Source organism: Macaca fascicularis, chromosome 2 (genome assembly GCF_037993035.2).
Source record: "Macaca fascicularis isolate 582-1 chromosome 2, T2T-MFA8v1.1".
Lineage (NCBI taxonomy): Eukaryota > Metazoa > Chordata > Mammalia > Primates > Cercopithecidae > Macaca > Macaca fascicularis.
The window spans coordinates 152,148,906-152,170,888 of NC_088376.1; the positions used below are offsets into that span (position 1 = coordinate 152,148,906).

Consider the following 21,983-nt stretch of genomic DNA (forward strand, 5'->3'; position numbering starts at 1 on the left):
CCATCCAAAACTCTCAGCCCAGCAGAGAACCCCTCCGGGGGACTGAGCAGTACCCAACCAGAGCCTTGGCTGCCTCACCTACAAAACAGGCACAATAACACTGCTCACCTAGAGGACAGCTGTGAGACTTGGCCAAGAAAAGATGTTAAAAAAAAAAAAAAAAAAAAAAAAAAGGTCTTGCAAATCATAAAGTGCTTTACCAATGTCATGTGGGAATCTTTTTTTTTTTTTTTTTTCCTGAGATGGAGTCTCACTCTGTCTCCCAGGCTGGAGTGGTGCATTCTCAGCTCACTGAAACCTCTGCCTCCTGGGTTCAAGTGATTCTTCCACCTCAGCCTCCCAAGTAGATGGGATTACAGATGCCCACCACCTCGTCCAGCTGATTTTTGTATTTTTAGTAGAGATGGGTTTCTCCATGTTGGCCAGGCTGGTCTCAAACTCCTGAATTCAGGTGACCCACCGCCCTTGGCCTCCCAAAGTGCTGGGATTGTAGGTGGGAGCCACCGTGCCTGGCCTTGTTGGAATCTTTATTATTTCAAAATTGTACCAATCCATCCAAGTCCAAAAATACACACACTCCCACATACACACATAATTGAGAGCTAATAAGAGGCTGCACCAAGGATGAACAGAGCTTGGATTGCAGAGGTGGGATGGCTGGAGGGAACCCTAGCTCAGATGCTTTTTACCTGGGCAACCTCAAGAGCACCACTGAACTGCTCTGTGCCTCAGTTTTCTTCATCTGCTAAATAGGAATGGCAATAGGCCCTTCCCTGTGAGATCACTTACAAAGAGCACTTGCGATGGGACCAGCACATGGAAGGGCAGGCCTTGTGAGGGGCACACAGTGCCTTGCAGTGAGCAGCTGAGTGCTGGCCTCACTGCCCATGCCCAGCTGGCAGGGAATCTGTCCCCTTCCCGCCATGGCCTGTGGAGGCCCTGAGACTCTGCGTCCAGCTCTCCTGCCCAGGAGCCTGGGATGCTGCTCACGTTCACTGCCCGGACCTCCACTGCCCATCCGAGAAATGGAGTTACCAAGGGTCCCCAAAGATGTCTGGTCAATCAAATGGAGTAATCCCGGGAGAGCACCTAGAACCTCACCCGGGACAGAGCGAGAGCAAGTGCTTGCCACTGTGAGCAGCCATGACAGTGTCTCAATGCACACTGAAAGGAGGTAATTTAAGGAAGTGCCTTTGTCAGGCAAGGAGTCCTTCCTAGGGACACAGTTGCACTGGATTTCTCTTCAAAAGACACAAGTGTTGAGGATTAGGAAAAGTGACAGCTGCCAGGTCCTGGTTCCAGAGCCTCCAGAACACCTCGTTTCTCCTTCCCTCTAGGATCACTCCTGCCCCTCTCCTCACCCACCTTCCTCCCATCACTTGGCTCCCCTCCCTCCCTCTTCCTGGCAGATTTGATAACACCCAGGAGTCCCAGTCCCCTTCCCGAGGACAAAGGCGGCAATTGTCCCCGGTGGGTGCCTTTTGACGTGGTGTAACTGAGCCCGTGACTCTACCTCACTGAGGGGGCTCTCAGGGCCTCGCCATGCTGCCCCCTCCCTACCTCAGGTGGGTTTCAAAGGAGTTCCCAGCTGCAGGGCCAGCAGCCACACTGGGAATTCCTTCCAAGATAAATCAGATGGCCAGCATCTGAGACCCCCTTGGGCTGGCGGGAGGCCAGGGAGGTGACAGGATGAGCTTCCACCGCAGCTGAGATCTTTTCAGGCCCCTTAGTAGTGGTACCAACATCTCAGCCCTTACTCCGTGCCCGCCACTCTAAGACAGTAATGTCCAATAGACCTTCCTGCCACCACGGAATGGTCTAGTAGGAAGCCATGAGCCACAGGTGGCTACCAAGCACTTGAAACATGGACTGTGAAACAGAATTTTTAATCTTATTTATTTGTAATTCATTTAAATGTAAGTAGCCCCATGTGGCTTGTGATCTTATTGGACAGGGCAGCTCTAAGCAGTTTAAATTCTTTTAATCATGTAATCTTCATAACACTCTGTGGCGCTATTAAGTGACCTGGAGAGACTGAGGCACAGAGAGGCAGAGTAACATGGCCAAGGCCACACAGCTAGCAAGCAGTAAAGCCAGGAGTGGACTCCAGAGCCCACCTGACAGCACAGGGAGCACCCGCCTCTCGCCTGCCCCCTGTGCACGCCTGGGAATGAGAAGGCAGGGACAGACGCACCCAGTCTAGTGCCTCTGGTGCTCTGGTGGCTGTTTGTGACATGGCCTAGGATGTGTGCCACTTTATGTCACCAAGAGTATGCCCGGCCCAGGCTGGGCTCTGAGAGATACCGAGGTGAGTCTTGCGACTGCCCGGAAGGATTGGGGGAGAAGAGAAGTCTCCCCAACTGATGTTCATCAGGCTGAACAAGTCCAGAAACTCTGCTAAAACAGGGGGCGCCCTGGTCCCTGCGCCAGGCGTGGGTCTCTGGCTGGCCATCTCCTTGTCCAGTCTCATCCTGAACCCCCATGGCAGACTGGGGCCCGTCACCTGCCAAGATGGCACACAGAATCCCCTCTTCTCACTCATAACCGGGTTCCTCCCTGGCCCTGATGTGTTCTCTCCCAGGAAGAAGGTGGTGGCTCAGGGACTGCCCGCAAGGCCACAGTGACCAGAGTAGGAGAGGATGCACGTGTGCGTGCCTGGATAACCCACAACCCAAATGACCACATAGCGGGGCCTTCTGGGGGCTGAGGACTGTAGTCTCCAAGTTCCTCAAATCAGAGGATCTGTGAATCTTGGGGTAACATCTTGGAATCACAGGATTTCAGGATCAGGAGACTGTGGGGATAAAAGCATCTGAGTCCAAGACTCCTGGGTGTGGTAGCGTAGTTTGAGGTTAAGACCTGGATCTGGAGCTAGGCTGCTTGGGTTTACATCCCAGCGCTGCACCTGCCAGCTGTGTGGCATTAAGCAACTTTCTTAACCTCTCTGTGCTTCCGTTTTCTTATTCATGAAATGGAGAGAACAGAGAATGCTAATCTCGTAAGACCACTGTGGGGATTAAATTAGTACACATATTTCAAGTGCTGATATTAGAATCATGTCCATATTCTCCAGGCAATTGAAAACCTTCCCTCCACCTATACCACCTGCTCTGACAGGGACCTCATCCCGCTTCCTGATAGTAAGTTCCTTCTCACTTGAGCTGCCTTTTCCCCATATTCTTCCATTCTGTGGGTCCTGGTCCTGCCTGCCACCCTCCCAACCACACCACCCCCAGTCCTCAGGGACTGCAGGATTGTGACACCTTCCTGAGGCTGCTCCAATCACAGCTGAGCCACCTGACTCCTCCCAGGCCTGGGTGTTCAGCGCCTCCTCAGGGCCTGCCCCTGCTGCCCACATCCATCCAGGTTGGGGGTGGGGTGGTCTTACTAGCCCAGAGCAAAGTGGGATGCCAGGGACCAGGCCACATGAAGCTGGGGCCACAGACGTTTCCAGTCTCTGTGGGAAGGGCTGCTCCTGCCCCTACCCATGCGTCCTCTCTTATCTCATCCCCTTCCTGCCTGGGTACTGTCCACTGCTATCACAGTGGCATCACTGACAGGACCTGGCTGGGCCCTGCCCTTGCTGTGTCATTGGAGAAAACTGGCCAAACCTCAGGCCTCGTGGGCACCCTCCGCCCCAGCCTGGGCTGGTCCCCCTCCAACCCGTCCTTGGTAGCTTCCTCTCTGGTCTCGTCTGGGCTTCTTCCTCTGGGCCCACACACCCTGGCCTGGTCATCCCACTAAGCTTTTCTCAAGCCCACCACGGACCTCCTGGCCCCTACCTCAGCCTCTCATCCAGCTCAGCTCCCCGGCCCTGGCCAGCTCCAGGAAGCGGAAGGGAGGTCTGAGCCGGGAGCCAAGCCCTAGGTGCAGCTCTTGCTTCTCCATTCCCTTGGTGTGTGGCCTTGGCAGGGCCCCTCCAGGTCAGGGTCTCAGTCTCTCATTGATCAAATGCCCACAGAAGAGAGAATCTCCAGCTCTAAAACAATCCTACAGCTTTCCTTGGCACTGTGCCGAGGCCACTGTCCTTGACAGTGGAGGCTAGGGAGGGTTCCTGGATTTAGCACATAAATAGGCTGAAAAATGAACCCCGACCTAAACATACACCTCATAGAAAAGTTAATTCAAAGCAATCACAGAACCTTTCAGACATTACACTAACTGAAATAAACCAGATGGAAAAGGACAAAAACTATATGATGCCTCTTATGTGGGGTGCCTAGAGCAGTCAGATTCAAAGAGACAGAAAGTGGAAAGGTGGGTGCCAGGGGCTGGGGTGGGGCGCGGGGACATGGGAGGTGGTTGTTTAACAGGGACAGAGTCTTCGTTTGAGAAGATGGTAAAGTTCTGGAGATGGAAGGTGAGGATGGCAGCGCAACAGTGTGAGTGTGTTTAATGCCACTGGGGTACACACCTAAGAATGCCTAACATGGCAAGTTTCATGCTAAGTATATTTTGCCACAATTGAAAATAAATAAAAATGTAACTCCAACTTAAAAAAGAAATAAATTTTCATTGAGTTTTTTAAATTAATGAATTTTTTTAAAAACAGGTCACAGAGTTGAATGTGAAACATAAAACTTTTAGGAAAAAAAAATGGGAAAACCTTTGGGATCTAGGGCTGAGCAAAGAGTTTTTAGATAATACCAAAGGTACAGTCCATTCAAGGAAAAATAGATACATTGGACCTTACCAATGAAAACTTATCAAAGTTAAATACTTTTGCTCTGTGACAGACCCTATGAAGATGATAAAAAGACAAGCTACTGACTGGGAAAATATATTTGCCAATCGCATGTCTGACCAAATACTAGCTGCTAGAATCTATAAAGAAATATCCAAACTCACCAGTTAAAAAAGTAAACTACCTACCTAGAAAATAGGCAAAAAGACATCAACAGATGCTACACTGAAGAGGCTATCCAGATGGCAAATAAGCACATTAAAAGATATTCAACACCATTAGCCATTCAGGAAATGCCAGTCAAAACCACAATGAGGTATAACATACATCTATAGGAATGGCCAAAAAATTTTAAAAACAGTGATGTCACCAAATGCTGGTGAGGATGTGGAGAAACTGTACCACTCACACATTGCTAGTGGGAATATAAAATGGCACAACCACTCTCCCACAAAATAGAAAACAGTTTGGCACTTTCTTATAAAGTTAAACATACAGCCATCATACATTTGTGCTCTTGGACATTTATTCTAGAGAAATAGAACCTTACATTCACACACACACAAAAAACCTGTACATACATGTTCACAGCAGCTTTATTTGTAATAGTCAAAACCTGCAAACAACCCAGATATCCTTCAACAGGTGAATGGCAAAACAAACTGTGGAGCCTTTGTGCCCTGGAATACTATTCAGCAAGGTAAAGGAACCAGCTACTGATACACAACACTTGAAGGAGGCTTGAGGGAATTGTGCTGAATGAAAAGAAGCTTGTCTGGAAAGGTTATACTGTCAGATCCACCTATGTAACATTGTTAAAATAAAAAAGGTATAAAAGTGGAGAGGAAATTCGTGATTGCTGGGGATTCGGAAGGGGAAGGGAAGTAGAAGTGGCTACACAAGAGCAACCTGGGGATCATTGTGTGCTCTGCATCTTGACTGTTCCAGCATTAGCATCCTAGTAGTGACGTCGTCCTATAGTTTTGCAAGCTGTCACCATTGGGGGAAACTGGGCAAAGGGTACACAAGATCTCTTCATATTCTTCAATTGCATGTGAATCTACAATTATCTCAATATCAGCTCAATTCAAAAATACAAATTCAGTTAAGTCTGAATTTGAGGTAAATGGTGAATCATTTTTTAATATGTCTTGTGCAATAGTTGGGACGTACTTTCGTTTATATCAAATTCAACTCTAAGTGGGAGTCCTGTATTATACCTTGCAACCCTGCTCCTGGAAATCCCCCCAAGAAAGAGCAAGCACTTGCCAAATCATTTGTTCACTCAACAAATATTTCTTGAGCACTTATTATGTGCCAGGCACTGTTCTAAGTTTAGAGGTGAACTTAGGCCATCACTACCCTATGGTGCTGACACTGCAGTGGGAGGCAACAAGTAATAAAGACACAAAGAGCTGTGCAAATGAGATCATTCTGTGCGGTGGTTTCACATGCAAGTAAAGCAGGGTGATGGAGGAGATGAGACAGACAGCGGAGGAGGGAAGTTAGGGAGGACTTCCCTGGTAAGGTGACATCTGAGCGGGGAATTGAAGGAATACAAGGAGCTAGTTCTGCAAAGATTCAAGGAAAGAGCTCTCCAGACAGCAGAAGCGGCCTGTGCAAAGGCCCTTAGGTGGGAACAAGCTTGGTTGACTGCAGGAGTGTGTTGTTGGAAGGTGGTGTGTGTGGGAGAGAAGTTGGAGACAAGGTTGGGGTACAATGGTCCCAAGAACCCCATGTCATTCCCCAGCCCACATGTCAGACCTGGAGACCCTCCTGGGAGCAAAGAAAAGAAGCCCCTGCCATGGAAGAAACCAAGGCCCTGAAGGGCTGAGATGTGCCCAAGACCATTCCTGCTCCAAGTCCCCTGAGTCCTGGCTGCAAGCCTTTCCATTTGCAAGGGCGAGAACCCACAACTGTGCCCGGGGCGGGGCAGGAATGGAGGGCATGGCAGACTGAGGATGCCTCCTCCCAGCCTGGCCTGGCCAGTCAGCTTCGGGCTGGGTGGGGCCTGGCTCCTCAGGCCCTTGACATGCCACCACTAGCCACTCTATCTGGTCAAATATGCAAGTGGCCCTCGGGACAGCAGAGAGGAGCATAGCTAAGCAGGCCTTATCTGGGCTCCGCCCCAGCTGCCAGGGGCTGGTCCCTGGTGTCCCCTGACTCACAGGCCTGCCTGCGGCCAGGGCAGGGGTGGGAATCCAGCTCCCAGGAGCACCCGGACCAGACGGGGCAGGGCAGGAAGGGACAAGACCGACACCCCTCCGTGTGCAAGAGGCTGGGCAGGGACTGGGAGGTGACTTTTCACTTCGGTGGAATTCCATCCCCCTGAGCTCACCTCCCTTGGAGCAAGCGGCGCATTCCAGCAGGGGCCAGCCCCGTCCCAGCTGGGCCCCCATCCCCAGGGCTGCCTCTCCTGGGCTCAGTCACCACACTCTCATGAAGGGGTTGCTGAGGGCTCCCACCCTCCCCCAGGCCCCCAGAGCTCCCTGGTGCACTTCTCTCTCTGTACAGTAAGGCCTCGAAAGCCTGGCCTGCCAAGTACAATATTGTCATGGAGGCTTGGAGATCCTTGGCCCTTGGCTGGGTTTCGCAGCTGCCCAGGCTTCTCTGCACTCCTGCAGGGGGATGTCTACACGCACTCACAAATGCACCCAGAAGGCCCAGGTTCTCCTGGTTCTCCTCCAACCTCCCTGACTGTCCTTCCCTTCCCATAGCCCTCCTGTCCCAGTACCCATTTGCCCAGGCTGTGGCCCAGGCTCTCTCCTCCTTTTCCCCTTTAACCCTCCCACCGGGCAATCTTACAAAGACCAGGGCTTCCATTACCACCCTGCTCCTCCACCCCAAACACACCTGACGCAGCTCCTACCTATTATGCTTCCTAAACAGCCTTCCCAGCCATGCGCCCCGAGGCCCCTGCTGGGTTTAGGCACCAACCTTGGCCACAGCCCCTTCACTCTGTTCTCCACTCTATCCCAGACAGGTCAGAAACCTGCCCAAGCACTGCGCCACCAAAGCCTCTTCTGGGCACCTCTGGCCTGAGACAAAGTCCCACTCCTTGTTCTGGCATTCAAGGCTGTGTGTTAGGATCTAGCCCCCTCTGCAGCCTCATCACTTGTCCTCCCCACCCTCGGCCACGTGGAGCCCTCACAGCATGCTTTGTTAGGACTTCGTGCTTTTAAACATGCCTGTGCTGCCTGAACTGCCCTCTTCCTTCCTGATGCCTTGTCAACCTGGAGGACTCCTAAGCCTTCAAAGCCCTGCTAAGAGTTCTCTTCTTCTGCCTAGCACTCTTCAGACTTCAAGAGGAAACAAACCGCTCTTCCTCTGACCTCTTTTCTTCACTTTCTACATCACGTTTCTCCTACAGTGTGTAGCTCTGAATCACAAGTTTTGCTTCTTGGACCTGATTCTCTCACTAGACTGAGCATCTAGTCTTGAGGGCAAAAACTGGGTATAATTTCCTTGCTGCCCAAAAGGCTGGAAAGAAATTATTCAAAGCCACAAAGATTCCACCATCCAAAGATTTCAACACAATGCTTCTGACTCTTCCCTTCCTCCCAGTTGGGGAGCCTATGATTCCACACATCACACGCTAGGATGTGAACTTCGTATTCTAAGACCCCAACCTGAGCAACCACTGATTTCAATCCAAAGTGCAAAGACCCCGAACTGCCAATAGGGGAAGCTATAATACTAAAATCACCTCGCCAAAAGATATTGGCACCTAACCATTCTGATTCGGCCTGCAGACCACACAACTGATGAGACAATGAGGGAAAGGGGGGGATGCCCCGCAGCCTCCTTGAGGTGCTGCCCCTGCCCCATGGCCCACACCCTGCTGGGCTCAGACTCGAACTGGAGACCTGCGAGGGCAGGACGCCCCTGCGGCATTGATTCTTCCTCATCTGCCAGGGGAGTCGAGGGCTCCCCTGCAGCTCTGGGGCAGCCCCTCATCAGGTCTGCAGAAGCCGCCCCCACCCTGGCCTCCCCGCTTCCCCTTCTCTCACACCAGCTGCCAACAAGCCCCAGAGCCTGTGGTCAGGTTGAGTCTTGTTTCCTCACGGCAGGAGCGAGGGAGCGGGTGATAAACACATCTGCGAGCCTTTCCGAGGCGCTCAGCCAGGAGCAGCGGCAGGCTGGCCCCTCTGCTCCTGCCGGTTCCCAAGCCCTGCCATGCGTGGGGCCCACGGCAGCCTGCTGGGAGGGGGCTTCTGAGTGGGGTCCCATGCCTTCGAGTAAATGGCATGTTGCAAAATCCTGGGGAACCGACTGGCACCGGTCAGAACAAGGAGAGGGTCATAGTCCCAATCGACAGATGTGGAAACTGAGGTCGCAAGAGGGGCTGGAACCCACAGCAGCTGGTGGCTGTCTTTGTTCGTGCCCTTGTCGGGGCCCTTGGGGTGTCTCAAGGCAGCAAGTGAGTGTCTGGCCACTTGGGGCTAGGCCAGAAGACCACCTTGGTGTGCTCTGGCTGAGTGGTGTGTGTGGTCACTGACCTAAGTCCCACGGGTCAGCTGGCACCCTCTCTGAGCCTCCATTTCCACCCCTATATAGCACAAAGGGGCGGGACGGGTGGTGACTCAGGCCTTTCTCTGCACACACCGGGGAGTCTGCAGTCCCGCCTCTTGGCTCAGGAAATACATAGTGTCTGTAGAAGTGCTTTTCTAGAAAGCCATCCTCAAGGGTCCTCCCTAACCAGAGAGCACTGGGCAGGCAGGGGGATGTATGGCCTTCCACTGGGCTTTCCTGAGCTGGGAGGGCTGTTCCTGCTCAGAAACATCAGGTCAGGCCTGGCCTGCACTCCACCTAGACCCAGCTCCTGACCCCACTCAAGGTAGCCCTCTGCCTCCCAAGGGTCTATGACTTCTGCCCCTCTCCTGCCCCAGAACCATCAGTGGCTCACCAGCAACTACAAGGCACTCATCCGTTCACTCCATACATATTTGTAGAGTGCGTACTGTGTGCCACGCTCTGGAGTGCTGCTGTGTCTGAGACACCCCAGGCCTCTGTCCTCAGTATGCTTACAGTCTAGAGAGGGGAGAAAGCCACAGAACAAGGCAAGCTTGGAGAAAAGGCTAAGAAGGAATGGGAAGGGAAGCCTCTCTGGAGAGAGGACATCATGGCTGAAACCTGAAGGACAAGGACATGGCAGCCATAAGCAGATCTAGGTGCAGAACACAAGGCTGCTTCGGCCCCATCCTGCAGGGGTTCCCTTGTCAGGGGCTCACAGACTGGTCAGTGTGGTCCCCAACTGGCCCCCTGCCCCTACCTCTGGGCCTGCGTCCATTCCTCCCCAGCTCACCAGATCTTGGCTGCTTCCACCTCCTTTCCCTGCCTAGCCAAACCTCACTCATTTCTTGGGGCCTGTCTCCTCCAGGAAGCCCACTGAGATTGGTCTTACAGCCTCTGACAGTTCCCAGTGTCTGTGTCGCCCATGGGCTCATGGCAGCACGACAGAGCAACAGCCACAAGCCTCACACCCAGTGGAGCTGTGTGGCTCACAGAACACACTCCCGTGGGATCCACCCTGACCCTGACTTGCTACCGGTCACGTGCTATTCTCTCCTTTAATTCTCACCATGGCCCAGTCAGAGAGCTGTGGGTGAGGAAACAGAGGCTGGGAGAGGGAAGCCATGTGTCCTCCTCCTGTCTGCCTTGAGGAAGTGAGGGCTTCAAGGCAGGAGAGAGCCTGGGACCTGGGACCTGCAGGGTGATCTGACCACAAAATCAGGGAGAAGGGAGCAGCTGGGACCCCTGCAGGGATGTGCCACCCTGGGCAGGAGCTCCCAGCCATGGGACTAGACAGGCAGGGCCTCGTAATTTCCCCCAGGACGTTGTCCTGGGGTAGACCAGGTGAGCAATTCCCCTGTGTGACTCACCAAGGCCACCTGGGAGGCTCTGACACACAGGATGTGGCCAGAAGCCTGAGAAGAGGGAGGAAGGGAAGGAGGGAGAGAAAAAAGCAGGGAGGGAGGCAGGAAGGGAGCAAGGGAGCAAGGGAGAAAGGCTAATTTGGCTCCTCCCGAGGATAAGAGTCCACATCTGTCCCTCTTTCCACCTTGCTGAGTAACATCCAATTCGTCTTAAGGGAGACTCAGTTATCCAACCTCTCTAATAGCTGACAAGCTTTGTGCCATACACAAATCCTAACCAGCCACAAGCTGATGCCAACGCCAAGCAGAGTGAGGCTGAGGGCAGAGCCCTGTGGCTCCTCACCAGACACCCAGCACCAGGTGTTACGAACAAGTCATTTCGCAGTATCTCCGCGAGCGCCGCCCAGCTGCCCTCCCTGGCTGCCTACCTTTCGGCCTGCCTCGTTATTGTGCAAGTTCATGAGAGTCCGGGCATTCTGCTTGATCTCCCGGGCATCCACAAAGACCTTGGCGAAGCCGATGCCGTAGCGGATGTCGGCAGAGCAGCCACCCCACTTCCAGCCCTCGTCCCGGTGGTACTGGCCTTGCTTCTCTTTGTCGCAGCCACAGTCGCTTAGGTTGCCCTGGGTACAGGCAGCTGTGATGGCATGGGCCACGCCGGCAGCAATGATGGCGTAGGTGAACGCAGCCTCCCGGCTCCCTGCGAGGAGGAGAGGAGACAAGTTGGGGTCAGGTCCCAGGCACTTGAGAGAAGCCTGGGCCTGACTAAGGAGTGAGGCTGAGCTCAATGCAATGGCTCTCCAAAGCTCGACTGTGTACCCGTTCCTAACTTGCAACAAAGCTCCCTCTTAGGGTGATGATGAGCTGAGCAACTGCCATTACGCACACATCCATTCAACCCCCAGAACCTGGGGAGTCAACTGGGCAATAAAGGAGGAATGTATGTGGGCTGGCTGCCCAGGATCTGGAAAGCCAGATGGGGGGGGGACCCCTCTAGCCCATCAGTTCCCACTCCCCACTCCCAAGCACCCTTGACCTAACCATGTAACCTGCACACGTGCATAAAGCTCACAGCATCGTAAAGCAGCGTTTCCCCAACACCCACGGAGGGCACTGGTTCTGGGGCCAGAAGGCCTGAGTTTAAATCCCAGGAACATCAATCCCTGGCTCTGTGACTATTGGTCAAGGACTACCCCTCCCTGCGCCTCAGTCCCTCTGGCTGTAAAATGGAGACATATCATTGGTAACTTTCTCATGGCAATGAGAGAGAACAAGAGTTTGTCCATGGAAAGCTCTTGGCCCCATGTTTCGTTTATGGAACCTGCCTGCACCCTAACTCTTGTTTTCGTGGCCACTATTACTCCTTCTGTGTGTCACCTGCTATTTCAGATGTCCATCCCTTCCCTTCTTCTGTGTCCCCCTCACTGGACTGTGAGTATCTCCAGGGGAGGGGCAGGGTCCTGAGCAGCTGGGGTGCAGGAGACAGCGTGGGACGGGCAGTCACTCAGAGCTGGTGTGAATATGGTGCTGCCACCTAGCCTCTTAGCCTCTCTGGACCTCAGTCTCCTCACCTGCAAAATGGGTTCAAGGGCTATGTCTACTTTACAGGGTGAAGACTGACCAAAGCAACCTACGGGAAGCCCTGTGTGTGGGATAAGTCCTGAGGAGCACTGGGCAAGTTCGCTCTCATGTAGCCTGGGTGGGTTTCAGGAAAGGCACCTGGAAGAAGAGGCCCCGGAGCCCGGAGCAGGCAAAGGGGGGCCAGAGAAGGTGTTTCAGAATGCCAGGATGGAGATGGCTTAAGCAGTGAGTGAGGAGGTGGATGATTTGCTCCAAGTTGCTTCTAGCCTTAGGTCACTCTGTCCCATGCTCAGGGAGGTCCTTTCCCCACCCACCTTCCCATTCGCCTTGGAACCTCCCTCCCCAGGAGGGACAGACACAAACAACTTGTCCGCTGCCCCATCACTGCCCTCCCACCCTGCAGAAAGTAGGCCTGTCCACCTGCTGAACTGGACAGCTTCCCCATGCCAGGGCTGGCTTTGCCGTGGCGTGCCATGCCAGCCCACCCATGGCGTCCCTGCTGAGTCCCATTTCACAATGTCCTGAAGGTCACAACAGAGAGGCAAAAAAAAAAAAAAAAAAAAAAAATAACACAGAGGCTCATCCAGTGTCTGTCTGCCCAGCCAAATTTCAGGTTTACAAGATGACAAGGACCATGTCTGTCACTCCCACTGTCTCCAACACCCTCCAAAATGTGTGAGGGGTGAGACAGACCTGAGTCCCAATTTCAACCCCGCCAAAAGCTGTGTGACCTCGGGCAAGTCACTTAACCTCTCTGAGCCTCCATTTCCTCATCTGTTATTAGCAACTACCCTGTAGGAAGAGGTAGACATCACCTGGCACCTAGCAGGTACTTAAACAAACAGTAGTGAGCATTATAATTATAATAATTGATGAAATTATAGGTGCTACTGGGTGGTACAGAGAAGAACTTGCCCTGCCTCTGTTTTATCCATGGCCTTTATTGCTCCCTGCCATTTTAGACTTAGCTGCTGATTTTCTGTTCCCCGTACCAGCCCTACCACCATAATCAACTCTTGTCAAAATGCACTTCTAAAACGAGATGGCATTCAGTTGTTATCAATTAAAACTTATCAATAAATAATTTATCAAAACCATTCAAACTGGATGGCTTGCTGAGCTGAGAACAGGGTTTGATGGTAGAAAGAAAGCAGAAAAAGCTTCTGGAATCTTAAAATAAATCTCAGATTCCATCCATGTCTGCCTCCTTTACTCATCCCAGGTAAGGTGGGGAAACTGAGGCTTGGGGAGATGAGCTGACTTGCCCAGGAAGAGTTAGGATGCAAACCTGGAGGTCACCTGCTGTGCCTAACCACTCCAGAGAACTCCCTTGGACCCTGGTCACCCTCACTGCTCCGAGAACCGCCCTTTTCTCATCTATCTGGGGAAGCCCCTTCATTCAGGTGGGTAATTTCCCGAATGCCATCTCATTTCTCTTAGGAGATACCTGCAAGGGTGGTCTGTTCTACTGCTGTGGAAATGGGATGAGATCATATGCCCAATGGCATATAGTCCATAAAAAGCTAAGCAAAGACATACGAAATGTTTCTTATTCACTAGGCTCTGTTCTAAGCACTGAATATAGATCCATAATATATGGCAACAACGCATGAGGTGGGGGCTATTATCTGCATTTTACAGATGCAGAAACTGAGGCCCATGTGATACAACCTGCAAGGATTCAGACTTGGACAGCTGGCCCCAGAGTTGGACCCACTCCCTTGCCTCAAGGTCTTGAGAACCATTCCAGTCCTACTGACTCCAGGCCTACATTCTTGCCCAGATCATCCATGTGGAGCCTGTGAGTGAACCCTGGGCTTGGCCACCATGGCCTGTGTGCCCTCCAGGATCAGATCCTCCATCCCAGCAGTGGGGACAGCCTGCTGTGAAAGGCCTGCCTCTCCGTCCTGCCCAGGAGCAGAGGAAGAACCTCCCTCAAATCCTGCCCTCCCCTCCACCTCCTTGACCAAGCCATCTATTCCTTCATTCATCAGATATTTCTTGAGCATCTACTATGTGCCAGGCACTGTTCTAGGACATGAGGAAAGTCAGATGAGGAGTTTAGACATGGCTTTGCCTTTGTAGAAGGACAGGCAGCAGGATAATGCCACTCCGTGGCAGTTGAGGACTTTGAAGGAGGTGACACAGGGCAGTGATGGGAGTGGGGGACATCTGGGGTGGTGACTTGAGCGGAGAGGTCAGGGGGCTCTCTAGGGGCAGAGAAGGCATCAGGCCAAGTGGTAGCCTGAGTGATGGCACTGACGTGGTGTGGTCAGCTAGTGGCAGGAGCCGGTGAGCCAGGTTGACACCGGAGGAGGTGAGGCTGAGGGCAGGTACGGATTCTGCCAGCCCTTCCTCTCCCCAGAATCAGAGAAAAGATTCCTAGAGCCACAGAAACAAAGCCAGGGGGCTCCTACTGGAATGATAGCTTCAAGGAGGATGGGAGACTTGCTCAAGGTCACCAGTGACTCAGCAAGACCAGAAGATCCCCCGGGCTCCCTCACCTCCCCCATGCCCTCCTTACCTTTCAATCCACCCACATCTCCCAGGTAAAGTTTTCATCCAGAAGCCCAGAGACCTTCCCTCCTGGGATATCCCAGGTGACTTCAGCTCAGAACTCAGGTAAGATGGAACCTGTCAGTCCCTCCTGTGTACTTCTCATTCACTGGGGGAGCCCCAAGCAAGGACTCTGCCTCTCTGAGTCTCAGCTTCCCCATCTGTGAAGTGGGAACCCTTAGGAGGACATCGCCAAGTCCTGAAAATTAAATGAGACCTCTGTGGAATGAAGCCTCTGTGGAGCTCCCAGAAGGTGCTTGATAAAGAACGATACGTATTATCACTGAGATGAAAATGGGGAGCCCAGCTGACGCCCTCTGTGGTTCCAGCTCCATAATGATCCCAGCGGGTATAGAGGAAATAAACTGATGTCCAAGCCTGCCCAAAAGATTCCATTCCACCGCCCTGTGCAGCCACTGTAAATGGTTTGCACCGGAATATTATCTGGGTGTATTTACGGTATCTTACTGGAAACCACAAAGTGCATTGTATTTTTTTTTTCTTTTGCTATTTAAAGCCAATGGGTCAGAGAGCAAGCAATCTGCAGTGACACAAGCTGAAATATATGATTTGGAAAATATACAGATGGAAAAAGGTTGCACTTGCCAGCCCCATGGCATGGCAGTTCATAGCCCCTCTGGGCTCAGAATGCCACATGGGGCTGTCTCATCAAGAGGAAGCAGGGAGCCTCACAATGAATAACTGGAAGATTTGGGGATGCAGGGAGCTGTGTCTGGGCTGAGCTTGCTAAGGTAACAGGCCCACAGCTAGGGAAACTGGGGAGGGGTGTGTGCAAGCCCCAGCCTCTGTCTTTCTCCATCCAAGGGTCTCTCTCCTTACTGAGCAAGGCCAGAGCACGCTGCTGACCACTTGCCAACGGTCAGCATCTGCTCCTTCCTGGCTTCACGGCTTTGCACATGCTGTTCCCTCAGCCTGCAATTGTCTTCCTTGTTCCATCTGCCTGCTAAGGGGCAGGGAATGTAGCGCAGGAGTTAAAGCAGAGCCCTGGAGGTGGATAAATCTGGGTTTACGTCCTGGCTCCCTTTTCCTGGCAGTGGGACCTTGAGTGAGTTAACTCACCTCTCAAGGCCTCAGTTTCCTCATTTATAAAGTGGGAATAACAAAGTATCTACCTCCCAGGGTTGTTAGGAGGATTAAATAACCAAATGCACGTGACAAGCCCAGCCTGCACTCGGTAAGGGACCAATAAACAATAGCTCTTACTAGATGCATTATTGGTTAGCATCATATCCATCAAGCCACGGCTCCAAAGTTCCCTACTCTGAGGTGCCTCCCAAATGTCCCTTCCCTCCACTTGTGGCCCAGCACCCTGTCCATCCTTATTTTGTACTGAATTGAATGATCAGCCTCTCACCACTAGGCTGTGGGGGACTGGATTATTTATCTGTGAAGCCTCAACAGTTGAATGAATGAATGTGCATGTGAAAGCAAGTGTGTGTGTGTGTGTGCATGTTGCATGTGCACGCACGCCTGCCTGCCTGCCTGTCTACCATATGAAAGCTGGGAAGAGAACATTATAACAAAAGACTCATCTCAGAGAATAGTGTCAGGAGAGCTAAAACCCAGGATGAACTGAGGCTTGCAAAAAAAAATGCAAACGAGACAAAAAGTCCTTTGTTAGCTGCATTCTAAGCAAGAATAAGGAAAGAATAGGTCTTTTGCTTGGGCAAGATGGCGCATTGTTAAGAAATGGCAGAGAGAAAATGGAGCTGGCCCGCCCCTTGCTTCTGTCTCTCTCACTGGAAAGGTTTTCAAATCCATCCTTCTAAGCATTCACCAGCTCACCAGACATGTGTTGCACTCCCACAGCCCAAATGAGTAAAATGATGGCGTCCTTTTTGCAAGATGTGGGGACTCCTAGACGTAGGGATCCCCAGACATGGGACCCTCAGCCCAGGCCATCACCTTGGGGAGAGGAGAGAGCTGCTCAAGTGACTGCCCAAGAGAAGTGGCGACAAATTCTACAGAGGCAGAAGCCCAGAAATGCATCAGAGTTTCCCAGATTGTAGACAGAGGAGGGTGGACTCCAGGGGTTGACTCCTAGGTCATTGTGCCCATCCCTGGAAAAATTCCGGCAGGGGGGTACCAAACAGGAGGCTGTGAGCATGTGGAAAAGAATGCACCCATCCCCAGCAGCACACGGCGGGAAATCACCATTTCTTTGCCGATGATAATGCTGGAGACATAGCAACTTTCTGTGTGTGCAAGGAATTTGATTATCTTCCTACATCCTGTCTCTCCTCTGATTAAATACCTCTGACAACTTCCCTCCCAAGCAAACCCCCTGAGGCTGGTCCCAAAACCCTGCAGGATGCCTGGTCCCACCTCTTCCCCCAGCCTCTTTACCCTCCCTACCCTACGCCCTGCAGTCCCTCGTGCCAAGCCACTCTGGATCCCAGGGCTCCTGTTTGGGTCACCCAGCCAAGCCCTTCCTGCTGCCACTCCCCTTCCCCTCCTGGGTTGTGGACGGCCCCTACTTCAGGTGACCCGTACAGGCAGCTTCTGTGCTCATCTCCCAGTGCCTATTTCTCTTCCACTAGATCCTCAGAGCACTTTTCAGCCTTGTCTTCCTAGTGTGTCCCCGCCGGACAGCAAGTGCCCTGGACAGAGCCTGCACCCCAGCATTTACTGCAGAGATTCTAGTAAATACCTGTAGGATGAAGACGTGAATAAATGAGTGGACATACAAGTGGAGGAGTCTTATCCCATGAATGTTTAACTTGCATAAATTGAACGAAATGTACCAGAAAAAAAAATATTATATACTTATATTGTGGATATATACACTTCATTCTATACACTGCATATATATACACACACATATATATACACACATTGCCATATATACATGTTACATGTATGTGCATGCTTTCCTGTACTTGTATGGAAACACAGGTATTCTGAATTTTATGCATGATTGAAGGGATTTTCAATGGTAATGTGGATTAGAATGGATTTCACTGCCCATGGCAATGTCAGAAGTGAGGATGTGCCTCTTCTGTACCCTTGGGGAAAGCTATGGAAATTGGTGATAGGTGGATATACTTTTTGGTAGATTCCAAGTTGATGTATAAACCACATTCTGAGTATGGTCAATCTGTGAGGGTCTCCAGGGTGATATTCCCCAGTGTGTGTGCCCCTGAAGAGCAGCTCCACTAGACAGTCAGTGAGTCCAAGAATGGAAATGAGTGGACCCTCCAGATTGAGTCAGCTCAAGCTGCTGTCTTGTCCGCAGGACGTTTCAGCACCTTTAATATGCTGGCAGGCATCCTGACTCTCCAGGAGCAGGCAGTATAACATGCTGAGTTCCCCCATTTTAAAAGGACACCCATGGGAATGTCCTTTTCTCCCCAGGGCAGCTGGCAGTAGGCAGTGGGTGGAGCCTGGGAATGGTGATCTGCTGAGCAGACCCTGGGCACAGCTCCTCTTGAATCATGCCATAACGGTCTTTCCTAGGCACTAGACCTAGTCAACATTTTTATCCCATTTTAAGCCAATGCAGAGATGGGCAGGAGAGCTAACAGAATGGTTGATCAAATTGACATTAAAAAGATCTTGATGAGTGAGACTGCCCAGCTAGGATGGATCTCAAAGAAAATGTGCAGAAATGAACATGCAGTTTTGTATTTGGGGTGAGAAATGAACAGCAGTCACTCACACGACAGAGAAAATGGAGCACCTACTGTGCATGAGGTGCTCCCAGACCCGGCATTCAGAAGATAAACAAAGCAAGGCCTGTCTTCAAGGGCTCAGAGCAACTGGGGCCACACAAGGTAGAAAGGAGCTGGCCTGCCTGGGGGCTATGCACTTCTTCACGTGTTCCATGAGGACCTACTGTGTGCCAGGCCCCAGGACAGATGCTGGAAGTATGGGGAGAAGAGGATCAGCAGATCTGGGCCCCATGGAGCCTCATGATGGCAGAGAAGACTAATGTCAGATGGGTTCTTACAAAAGTAAACAAAGTCACTTCCAAAAGTGGTGAGTGCTTTAAAGACAACCATGCAGGGTGCCCTGTCGGGGAAGGGTGGAGGATGCTGTCTTGGGCAGGATGGTCCAGGAAGACCTCCTCCAGAAGACCACCTCCAGGAGGTCTCTTGAGTGGAGACCTGCATATGCAGGAGAGGACAGGTTGCCCACCATCACTCAGCGGCTTCTCCCAAGTACCCTCTGTGTCATCTTCTGCTGCAGAGAAGAGTTGGGGCAAGGGGCTGCTCTGGTACTCATGGTGTCCCTAGATCCACTGAGCACCCCAACGGGGACTGTATCCTCCATGTCCCAGGCACTGGATCAGAGGCCCCTGATCCCTCACAGAGCTGCCTTCTGGCCAGAGAGACACACAATAATAACAACACAGCTACGATGTATGGGCACTTCCTGTGTACCAGGCACTGTTCTGAGCGCAGTAAGCAACCTCATCCTCCCACCACCTGTGAGAATGGTGCCATTATCACTCCCGTTTGGTCAAGGCCCACTGTTGGTAAATGACCAAGCGGGAAGCGTCAGGGCTGAACCACTACACATCGCTGCACAGATGAGCAAGTTAGAGAATACATCCTGGAGTAACAAAGTGACATAAAGAAAAATGCTACACAGTGAGAGTGGACAAGGACAGGCGGTGTACACTGGAGAGGAGGTAATGAAACTTCTCCGAGGCCTGACAGGTGAGCAGAGGATAGAAAGACAGAGGGAGTGAGTCAAGCTGGCAAAGAGCATCCAAGCAGAGGGAACAGTGAGGAAAGGCCCTGAGGTGGGAGGGACTTTGGCATAGGTCCATAAAGGAGCAGGGAATGGGTGTGCATTTTATTCTCAGAACAACAGGAAACCGCGGGAGGGTTTTACACGGCAGGATGCCACACTCAGAGCAACATGGAGAAGATGTCATGCTGGATGGCTGCATAGGTTGCAGGATGAAAGGGAGGAGGTGGGGTGCATTTGGAGGTTGATGTCATTGTTCAGGCAGCAAGTATCTGAAGATGGCGGTTTGAATAGGGAGGTGGTGGTGAAGGTGGTGAAAACTGGACAGATTGGGGTATATAGTTTGGAGGTAGAGTCAAAACGGTCAGCTTAGACTGGTAATCACCAAGAAAACCTAGAGCGTGGGTCCCCGGTTCCTTGAGCTTGTGTGCATATGACACGGCACACAGGCCTCCTGGAAGCGGGGAGGGGATGTTACCAACGGATAACAATGTGCCAGGCTCTTACACCCCGTATCATGTAATGCCACTACCACCCAGTAAGGTGGGTGCTTGGCTCCCCCATTCTACAGACTGTCAGAAAGGTGAAGTACTCACTTAAAGTCATCTGCAAGGTAAGGGTGGGGCTGGGATGCAAACCTGGCCATGTGACTCTGATTTCAGTACTCACTTGGCAGCCCCACACCTGCAACAAGCCAAGGGGTTCTCAAATACATAGCAGACTTGAGAATCTCACCTGTGGCAGGATCGCACAAACAGAAGAATCCCTCCAGCGAGGGGGGACTCACGACCGATTTCAGCTCTGCCACGAAACAGCCACATGATCTTGGACACCCTCTGCCTGGCTCATAGCCTGTCTCCCAGGAACAAGATGGAGGTGGACACACTTTCTTTCAGGGGTGCCAAGGACCCAATGAAGTGACGGATGAGAAAGGGCAGTCTTGGCTCCTGGTCCACACTGATCCTCAGTGAAAAGACACAAGATAGAGTGAAGCCCCCCACAGCCCACTCATCCTGAGGAACCCACTCATCCTGAGGAACCCACTCACCCCGAGGCATTGCCTGGTCTAACCCTGGTTTCCCTGCACTGTGACTACAACCACACTGGCCAAATCCAATGGGAGAACCCACAACCCAACAGAAAAATGGGGACAAAGCATGAAGAGATAACTCATGGAAGAGCGAACATGCACAGCCAGTAAATACAGGAGGAGATTTCAACCTCATCACTTCTCAGGGAAGTGCAGATCAGGATGCTGTTGAGATTGTCTTTCTCACCCACTCACTGAGCAGACATGCAGCTGGCCAGTCCCAGGGTTGGAGCTGCCCCCCCACTAGGGGAGGAGCTTGGCACAATAGCAATTCAATCCAACCAAAATGAAGTCATTTACTTTGGGGGAAGATCTCCATATGATATATTAAACATAAATAAACTAGGGAATGGGAAACTCAAGATTCAAGATAGGGAAAGCGTAGCCAGGGAGGGAGAGGCAGGGGAGACATGAAGGAGGCTCACAGAGGTGGATGACAAGTTGTGTTGGGGGTGAATTCGAGGGAGGTCACAGTATTATTTAAGAAAAGCAAATGGCCGGGTGCAGTGGCTCACACCTGTAATCCCATTGCTTTGGGAGGCCAAGGCAGGATTGCTTGAAGCTGGGAATTTGAGACCAACCTGGGCAACACAGTGAGGCCCCTGTCTCTACAAAACAACAGAAAAGAATTAGCCAGGTGAGGGGGCGTGTGCCTGTAATCCCAGTGGAAGGATTGCTTGAGCCCAGGAGGTGGAGGCTGCAGTGAGCTATATTTGCACCACTGCACTACAGCCTGGGTGACAGAGCGAGACCCTGACAGAAAAGGAAAGGAAGGAAGGAAGGAAGGAAGGAAGGAAGGAAGGAAGGAAGGAAAGAAGGAAGGAAGGAAGGAAGGGACAAAGAGGGAGAGAGAAAGTGAGAGAGAGAACGTGAGAGAGAGAGAAAAGGAGAGAGAGAGAAAGTGAGAGAGAAAGAGAAAGAGGGAAAGAGAGAGAGGGGGAGGAAAGAAGGAAGGAAGGAAGAAAGAAAGAAAAAGAAAGAAAGAAAGAGACAAAGAGGGAGAGAGAAAGTGAGAAAGAGAACGTGAGAGAGAGAGAAAGGGAGAGAGAGAGAAAGTGAGAGAGAAAGAGAGAAAGAAAGAGGGAAAGAGAGAGAAGGGGAGGAAGGAAGGAAGGAAGGAAGGAAGGAAGGAAGGAAGGAAGGAAGGAAAACAGAGAGAGAATGGAAGGAATAAAGCAAGGAAGGAAGAGAGAAAGAAAGAGGAAGAAAAGAAAGAGGGACAAAGAAAAGAAAGAAAGAGAGAGAAAGAAAGAGAGAGAGGAAGAGGGAAACAGAGAGAGGGAGGGAGGGAGAGAGGAAGGAAGGAAGGAAGAAGGAAAAGAGGGAGAGAAAGGAAGGAAGGAAGAAGGAAAAGAGGGAGAGAAAGGAAGGAAGGAAGGGAGAAAGAGAGAGAAAGAAAGAAAGAGAAAGAAAGGAAAGAAAGAAACAAAGAAAGGAAGAAAGAAAAGAAAGAAAGAAAGGAAGGAGAGGGGGAGGGAGG

The 21,983-nt window shown here is 51.7% G+C and overlaps 1 protein-coding gene across 2 annotated transcripts in view; it reads right to left on the minus strand.

The window, feature by feature from the left end:
• WNT7A (Wnt family member 7A) overlaps positions 1-21,983 on the minus strand; it is a 57,908-nt gene that overhangs the window by 24,838 nt on the left and 11,087 nt on the right. For both annotated transcript variants that reach the window (XM_045385705.3, XM_005547886.5), the window contains exon 3: positions 10,989-11,260. In XM_045385705.3, coding sequence (XP_045241640.2) covers positions 10,989-11,260 — 272 coding nt within the window. The remainder of the gene's footprint in view (positions 1-10,988; positions 11,261-21,983) is intronic.